Source organism: Gallus gallus, chromosome 19 (genome assembly GCF_016699485.2).
Source record: "Gallus gallus isolate bGalGal1 chromosome 19, bGalGal1.mat.broiler.GRCg7b, whole genome shotgun sequence".
Taxonomy (NCBI): Eukaryota; Metazoa; Chordata; class Aves; order Galliformes; family Phasianidae; genus Gallus; species Gallus gallus.
Genome location: NC_052550.1, coordinates 8,427,096 through 8,435,563, shown reverse-complemented (window position 1 = coordinate 8,435,563; position 8,468 = coordinate 8,427,096). Strand labels below are relative to the sequence as shown.

The following is an 8,468-nucleotide window of genomic DNA, read 5'->3' as shown; positions in this document are numbered from 1 at the left end:
TCACTCCCCGTGGGGGTCCTAAACACTGTCAGTGAGGAGCCGGGCTGAGGGGCGAGGCGGCAGGTGAGGGTATGCGGCAGGCGGAGGGGCAGGTAGGACCGGCGCCTGCCCACAGCGGCCGGGGAGAGCGGTGGGCGAGGGTTTAGAGCGGGCCTGGGCTCTGTGGGGAGTTGGTGAGGGCGAGAGCGGGGCTGTGAGGCCGGGCAGGGGCAGGGGCCGGGGCCGGGGCGCTGAGGGCGGGAGGGCGGGCTGCGCCCGGTGGGGCCGTGGTGGGAAGTGGGGCGGCCGGGGGCTGCCTGCCTGCCTGCCGGTGGCTGCAGCCTCAGCGCCTGCAGAGGGAGCCGGGCGAGTCGGGGCGCCGCGCTCCGAGGTTGCTCAACCGCTGTGAGGCCGCCTCAGCGCTGTGGCCCGCGCTGCTGCGCGCGGCTCGTGCCGGGTCGGGGCAGCGCCGCGGGCACTCAGCCTTCAGCTCCCGGTTTTACGCTAATGGCGCGCGTCGTGTGTGAGAATTGAGCCGTACCGCCGCGCCGCTTCGTCTGTGGAGGGTTAAGGCTGCGAAGTATGAAGCGAAGCTGATAACTCGTGTTGGAGTTGGACGTGGTGATCCTTATGGGTCCCTTCCGCCTCTTCTGTGATTCTGTGTTGGGAGGTTGGCTTTTTCTGTCACGGAGTTCTTGGCTCGGGGCTGAAGGGGAGTGCTGTGGCTGGGACCTGTGGTGCCACACAGGTGTTGTTGGCCGTTAGGAAAGGCGTTCAGAATTTGAAGGGCCGAATTGCATTCACACACTTTGCAGGAGGCATATTGATACCAATGGAAGACTTCTCTATCTACGTATATTTTTAAGAGTGCCATGAAGGTGTGGCGCCTTACCGGTTGAGTAAGTTGAGGTTCCTTCCCCCAGTGGTTTTCATAATCCTAAAAAGGATGACAAGAGCTGGATTGTAAGCAGCCTTCATGCAAAGGATTGTTATTAAGAGGAAGTGTTTCTTACAGGTATCTGCAGAGGAGCAATGGCGACAGAATCCCCGCGCCGCCCCAGTCGGTGCACTGGAGGAGTGGTGGTCCGCCCGCAAGCTGTCACGTAAGAACATTCTGGAAGAAAAGGCCTTGTGGGGAATGTGTTTTGTGGTCTTGCGTATGAAGCACCTTGCCCAATCTCTCTTTCAGAGCCCTCTCTGAGAGCTTCTGTTGACAAAACGTTTCTGTTGCATTCAATATTTTCCAATAAAAGGAAGTAAGCAGGTGTTGCTTTCCTGTCTCCTCGGCCAATGCAGGTCAGACAGCCTCCCTGAATGAGATGCTTATCAGCCTTCAGAGCTGTGCAGTTTAAAGATGAACACAAATTCTCATGGAGTAGATTATGGCAAGTAGCTCCCTGCAGAGTTCTGCTTATGTTAAACTAACTTATTATATACAGAAGGTGATAGAGGACTACAAAGTGGAGCGATGTATAAACTCATCTTTTTTTGAACTTGATTCTGTAATGGATTTTAAGCCTCCCAATGTTAAGTGTTCTGTGTGTTTTTAGTTTTTTTTTTTTTTTTTTAACAATTTGGAGGAACTTTCATGGTTTTTTTTTCCCCTACGTTATGAAGGATTCAATATACGTATGGTGGATAAAACATTTCCCAAACATCAGCTTTGTTTCTAGGTGTGCTGTAGGGGGAAAAAAGCAACCCCAGTGCTCACTTAACAAACTGAAAAACAAAGACATTATGACTATTGCTGGTAGGCATTCACATGAGAACTTCAGTCACTATTTAATACTATGCCTGTAAGATGTTATTGGTAGGTAACAAAGGACTCTGAAGGTACACAAAGACAATTTTTGTGACTTACATAAACAAAAGAAGGATCAGCCCTAGAAAACCACACCTTATTTGTAAGGCCTTTACTTAAAGCAGTAGGACAGTCTCCATTGATTCAGCCATCCCTGGGCTGCTGAACAAAGCCTGGTTTTGTCATTGGTTGGAGTAAGCTTTCAGAAATTTTAAGTCTTGTGGTTTTGATTCCTCATTGCTTTCAGAGAGCAGTCCAGTGGTTGAGTTGATTGAGGTGTTGCAGCATTTGAAGTATTTTTGGTGTCCTAGTTTAGGGGAGAGCATTTCAGTCCTACCTACTCAAAGTTCCAATTTCGAAGAATTCACATGGTTTCAGGAAGCACAAAGAAAATGTGCATACCTTTGGCCATCAAGACCCTCGATTGCTTACTTCATGATTTTTCCTTGTTGCTGTTAGAAATCTTGCAGTAGCACAGGAAAAATGCCTGGCAAAAAAAAAAAAAAAAAAAAAAAAAGTGGAGGCTGCCAAAGCTGTTAGCTGGAGGAAGTTGCTTTCTGTTTGTTTTTTGAGTTTCCAGACTTTATGAACGTAGATTTGGTTGCCAGAATATTTCAGTATTATGCATTGCAAAAAGCACGGACTTTCTGTGTAGTTTCAACACTGTGTAATGAACTCAGCCAACGTGCGTTGCTCAGCAGTTACACAAGACCTCACCACTCATGCAAGGATAAGCTAATAAAAATGTTAGTTTAAATCTAGCAGAACCATTGTATCTTGCAATATATCCTATTCATTGCTGCTAATGAACTTCCAAGAAGGAATAAGCTTTCCAAGCTGGAAAAGTGTAACTGGAAGTATCTCCTTGCTTATCATCAGTTGGGGTTTTGTTCCACCCACTGCCATTTCCATTTACCTTGTCATTGTACATAGCGTACCTGAGGTCATAATGTTTACAGGCCCCAGAAGGAAAGCTCAGCCCTTGGTGTAAGCCCCCTTTCATGGCATAAGATCCAGTTCAAGTAGAAAAATGCTGAGAAGTGTTTTCCAAAAGCCTTTTTTTGCTCTGATTGGTCTTTCTAATGTGAAGAAGGTGGATTCTTTCTCAACTATTACATTTTATGCTTTTTCATGAGCAGTTGTTTCATAAATAGGTACTAATTCACATTTTTACATACTTTTAGGTCACTCTGTATATATGTTGTCAGTGTGTGACAGCCTATTGAGTACCTATGTTGCACCCTTAGTAACTTTCTGTGTTGTCGTGTATGTTTTCTCTGTCAGTATGTCTTATTTAATATATCCCTAACCACTTCTGGACTCCAGTAGTAGTGAAAAATTCTCCTTCTGTTTTCAAGGGAACAGTCATATATGGAAAGTGTTGTTACTTTTCTTCAAGACGTTGTGCCACAGGTATGTGCATATCTTAAAAGCTGTCCTTTTGGTAGCAAAGCAGAAGTCTTCAATTCTGCTCTCTCTCTCTCTCTCTCTCTCTCTCTCTCTTTCTCTCTCTCTGTCTTCTTTTGTCCCTTTTTTTTCTCTCTGTGGAGAACTACAGTGCTTCTGTTTTTGTACTTTTTACCGGTAGCAGCAGCATGAAATGGTCACTTCTGTATTGCTCATGGGCCTCTCAGTAGCAGAGGGAAACCAGTGTTGGAAAGCTGCAGTCAGTAGTGAAGTTTTGCAGCTAATTGCCCATAGCCTCAGGAAACTCTCTGGGTTCTTATTTGAATGACTATCTTGGATAAGTGAAGTAATGAATTTCTTTAATGGTAATAATAATAAGAAGAAATCCCCTTGCTGGTATTGGCTTGTGAAATGCATTTTTGGACTCACGGTCAAAATTAAATTAGTCAAACTTTCATTTAAAAGATTGCTACATTCCCTATCCCCCCCTTCCTGCCTTTGCTTTTCTCTCTGTAGTTAAAGGGTACAGTCTGTGTTTTATTGTACAAATCAGTTTGCCTTGGAAACATGGAATGTGATCTGTTTTGAAAAGTAATACCCACACTTACTTTTTAAATTCGTATTTTTAGCTCACGTTATTGCTTTTCTGGCATATATGAAGTGATTATATGGTCTCTTTTCATATTTATTCCAATATATTGCGCTGTATTTTGCCATGATTCATTTGGAAGTGATGGTATTTCTACTGTAGCTCACATTCTTACTACCACAGTTTCTCCTGAGAACTGTAAAGCATGCAGCTTGGAAACACTGCAAGTCTCCTTCAGAGTTTCTTTTTGTATCTCATCTTCTTATGGGAATCTGTGGAGCACAGAACTGAAACATGGATTTGTTCTACTGGAATTACAGTTTATTCTCTTTAAAATGGCTGTATTAAAGATGTCACCAATGTAACTATAACGTGTCAGTAAAATAAACTGTAGTAAAAGTCTGTTTCTTTCTTCATTTTTGCTTACAAAGCATTTAAGTGAATAAAAAAAGTTTTAAGAATAAAAATGCCTCCTGTGAGAACCTCTGATGTTGCTCCTCGAGACAGTGTACAGCTGTTAGAACTTAAATGTGGCAGAAATCACTCTGCTTTAGCCTGACTAAATGGCTGTAGGTCCTGTGGCATTTGTGACCTGCTGCAGGAGGCTCATTGCTGTGTGTGTCTGCTTCAGTGAGTGATGTCAGAACTTGGCATGCTAGGTGTAACTCACATGTGTTGATCATGAACTCGTTCCTTTTTGAAGCAAAATGTCACAGTAATGCTGGCTGGCTGTAAGGTACAGATATACCTATTTATTTATTAACATTACAGTCTCTTCTGTGCTCTATACAGGGAGGAAAAAAATAGGTGTTACATTTTCTTATTTTGAGCCTTTTGCTTTTTGTCCAGGCCTACAGTGGTACTCCTCCAGCAGAAGAAAAGGAGAAGATCATTTGGGTCAGATTTGAGAACGCAGATTTGAATGGTACGGTTTCATTTCTCTGTGTGTAAATGCTTTTGTTCAGTACCTTGCAAATGGAACAAATAGGCCCTGCTACTGCATCTGAAGGCAAACTAGCTCTTGCTTGGGAAGAGAGGCAAATAATAAAACATCCTCTTCTTTTCCTTATGATAGTTGAAAACAAAGCATAGAACTGAATTTATTTTGTCTACTGTTTGGTTTTAAAGTCAGATTATGTAACTGCCAGACTTAGATTATCTAAATGCCAAATTTAGATTATCTAAAATCCAGTTCAAGTCCTGGATATATGTCCAGTGATGTGTATGATTCATAGTAACTTAGAAAGGATGAGCTGTTAGGGAAAAGGATCAGGAGATTCTATGATGTCTTTCAGGTAAACGAAAGCAAGGCCACAACATATTCTTGAAATGTAGCTTCTAGCGTGTCTCAGTAAGTTGTCAGCTAAAGCTGCTGACTGGCAACTGCTGTCCAGCATCAAGAAAAAATGGTAATGGCCACAGGCTTTTGCTAAGAGCTTCGAGTAAAGTACATCTCCAGATAACATATGAGATATTTTACCTCAGTCCATCCCAATTACCTTTTTTGAACAAGGAAGATTAGTGACTGAGTGGGAAGTGGTTGAGTGCTGCTGTCAAGGAACTCACCCGAATGGACTGAACACTTTGCAGTTGCTTGTAGTGTGTGGTATGTGATTGCTGTAGCTGGGGAACTAAGGGATCTGCATTTCTCTTCAGGCTTTTCTGGAGAGCACAAGACTTAAGTTTTCCAGAGAATTGCTGTTGTCTGCCATCTTCTTTTCCTGCCTAGATCTTTACGGTAAAGGCTTAATCTGGTCTTATATGAAGTAATAGCAACTATAGCCAGAGCCATGATGAGGAATTTTCAGACTCTCCTTGAGGTTAATAAGGAAGATTATTATGTTCTCCAGCTGTTGAAATGGCACAGAGACTGGCAGTTCGTAAATTCATGGTTCTTAGAACAAGAAAAGACCTATCAACTCATGCATGGCATTATGTCCAGCCTTAGGCTGTCCAAGTTTGTTTATTTGTGATCTCCTTTTCCTCTTCTGTTTATTTTTGAGAGTTCTTGGCCATTCCCTCTTTTGGCTCTTTTCTACAGCACGACAAAAGTGCTTATAGTATTTTCCAGAATCATGTGTATTTTGTCTATACTTACTTTTATGCCACGTAATGTGTTTGGACCTGAACATATCTTACTTCAACATCCTGAATGTTTTTCCTCTTTTTCTTTGATGCTTACGTATTTGCAGGGATCTTTTGTTCATCCTTGGAAATAGAGTTTTACAGGGCCTTACTCAAGAAAGGCTTAATTTTCTTGTTGTTATGTTCTGAGGCACTTTTCTTCCTGTGGATTTCCTTCTTTTCAGAAGGCTGATGCAAAGATTGGTTGTACAGTATTTAGGAAGAGCTTTGATCAGTCTGTGCGTTAGTAGCTGTAGAATGTGTTGATTTTATTGGTCTTTTCTCCATTTTTAAAGGTTTGTTGCGTTTTATTAATCACAGGAGAGAGTTACAGAAGTTCTAGGTGTATTTTGTGATAACTCTTGTTTAATGAAGGATATTTTTCTCCATTGTTTTCCATTCTAATGCTCTCTAACCTCTCTGTGAAATTTCAATGCATCCACTATGCTTGCCTAAAAGAATGCATCACAGTGTTGTTTCAGCGTAAAAAATGTAAACCACATTGCTTTGCCTTTAATTACAAGAGCAGAAACGTTCAATGGGGAAACACCATCTAGTATAGCGGGTAATAACCATGGTTGGTTCCAACCTGTTAACCAGTGGCTTTACTCTTTAAACCCAATTTAGATACATCAAGGAATATGGAGTTTCATGAAGTACACAGCACTGGGAATGAGCCACCGTTACTGCTAATGATCGGATACAGCGATGGAATGCAAGTCTGGAGCATACCTGTAAGTACCAGCTAACTGCTCTTCTATGACAGAAGTGCTTTTGTTTGTAATGGTGTGCTATTACCTTAGTATTTTAATTTTTCCTGTTAGTGTGATTAGAGCCAATATTTACCATCAGTATTGTATGATGTGCATTTAATGTGCTTATCTTAAGTTGCGTGCTGAGCACAGATCTCTCAAATTCATGTACTCTCAGATCTGAGCATTTTTACATATGACTTTTTAGGTAAATTTTCAGAGTCTACTTGGGAGCAGCATCTGGCATTGTGCAATAGTTTATATCCTGGAAAGACAAATCTTTTTAACTTAAGGAAAGGAAAAGAGGGTGGAAAAATATGAAAAGAATTTGTTTGTCCTGGGAATGCAAGTATGACAGCATTAATGGTATTTTACAATCACAGTGTTTGTCATGTACGTGATTTGCAATTTTAATTTCATTAAAGTCTATGTGTGCATATGGGTTTGATTTTATGCTGTCATACACACCCTGCAGTTTGTGTTTCAGAATGGTTTATGAGCACATGGTCTTAATTTGAGGAATTTCCCCCAAATTTCTTGAACTATAGAATAAAGTTTAATACAGTAGGTCATAAAATTCTTAACTTAAAAAAAAATATTGCTCCTAACACCTTGTCCTTCAAAATAATGTAGCGAGGATGGAGTTCTTTCTCTTCATAAAATGTAAGGCCTTTTTGAAATATATATATTTCTGTATTATGTAATGGTTTGCTGTGTAAAAAAGGTTTGTATATAGATGGTAAAACAGAAAATGCTCTTGTTTTGTACACCAAAAAGTAGGCATGTCTAATTGAGTTTCCTAGGGTGTGGGAGAGCTGGGTTTTTCCCCTCTTCATTTTGCATGTTGTTAGCTGGAGCTGAGGAAGAAAAAACTGCTGAGCTTTTGCATTTAAAGGAGAATTTAATAGAAAGAAGGGCCTAGTATGCTTTTAACAGCAGTAAAGTATAATTTAGGAACGTCTGTCTGCTTGTATGTCTTGAGAAATTGTGGCTAAATCTGACTTTCCTGGCTTTATTTTTGGATTTTGCCTTCTACTGGAGGTTAATATGAATACTAAAAATTGTTTTACGGTACAAAATTAGTTTTCTGTAACGTTTTGAACACCAATCAGTTTTATAGTAATGTACAGATCATGGAACAGATTATTAAAATGGTTCAGAAATGCATTGCTTTGTTCTTCAAAGTGCGTTACAGAAAACAAACATTAGGTGTCAGTAGGATACCGAGCTAAGAGAGGAAACAGAACTTCAGCAGTACTCAGTTATGCTACAAGATCAATTAGTTAAAAGGCAGTAGGTAGTCACTTAGAATTAAGTGAAAGAATTTGTGCAAAACAACTTAGTTTATGCTGCTGAAGTATTCTTGCCCACATGCAATGTTTTCTGAAAGATGTATGGGATATGCTGTGTTGGCAGTGGACTTGTTCTGGCCACTGTGTGATTAGAAGAGCTCTGTATCTGGCAGTCATAGGCAACTTTTTGTTTCCTGTGTGTGCCCTTACTTTGTGGTTAGGTGAGAGTTCTGCGTGTCTCACTTAAGTGGCTTTCTGTGTCAAAATGGAAGTGTGTCTTTGTGAAAGTAATCTGTATCAATGCTCCTTAGAAACTCACTGTGAGATGGTGTCTTACATTTATAAAGAAAGCAAGAATGAAAGAAGCAGCATGTCTCATTTCTTTGATACATGAACAGATTACCTCAGTGTAACCTGCTGTGCATTAACTGCCTGCATTTGGTCTTACCCCGTGGTTCACTGCAGCAGTAAGCATGAAATAATTTGATGGATCTTACTAACAAATGAGGAGTTGAACTACTTCA

At 41.0% G+C, this 8,468-nt stretch overlaps 1 protein-coding gene across 21 annotated transcripts in view; it reads left to right on the top strand.

Moving 5' to 3' along the window:
• Positions 1–11: 11 nt before the first annotated feature.
• The window catches only part of BCAS3 (BCAS3, microtubule associated cell migration factor), a 302,111-nt gene continuing 293,654 nt past the window's right edge, over positions 12–8,468 (top strand). For 14 of the 21 annotated variants that reach the window (XM_040650521.2, XM_004946730.5, XM_004946729.5 and 11 more), the window contains exons 1-5: positions 12–63; positions 995–1,082; positions 3,139–3,193; positions 4,626–4,701; positions 6,528–6,634. In XM_040650521.2, the coding sequence (XP_040506455.1) occupies positions 1,012–1,082; positions 3,139–3,193; positions 4,626–4,701; positions 6,528–6,634 (309 nt within the window). In that variant the 5' untranslated portion in view covers positions 12–63; positions 995–1,011. Of the gene's footprint in view, positions 93–409; positions 879–994; positions 1,083–3,138; positions 3,194–4,625; positions 4,702–6,527; positions 6,635–8,468 lie in introns of those variants that run through there. The other 7 variants (XM_046902724.1, XM_040650516.2, XM_040650520.2 and 4 more) reach the window with 2 other exon arrangements.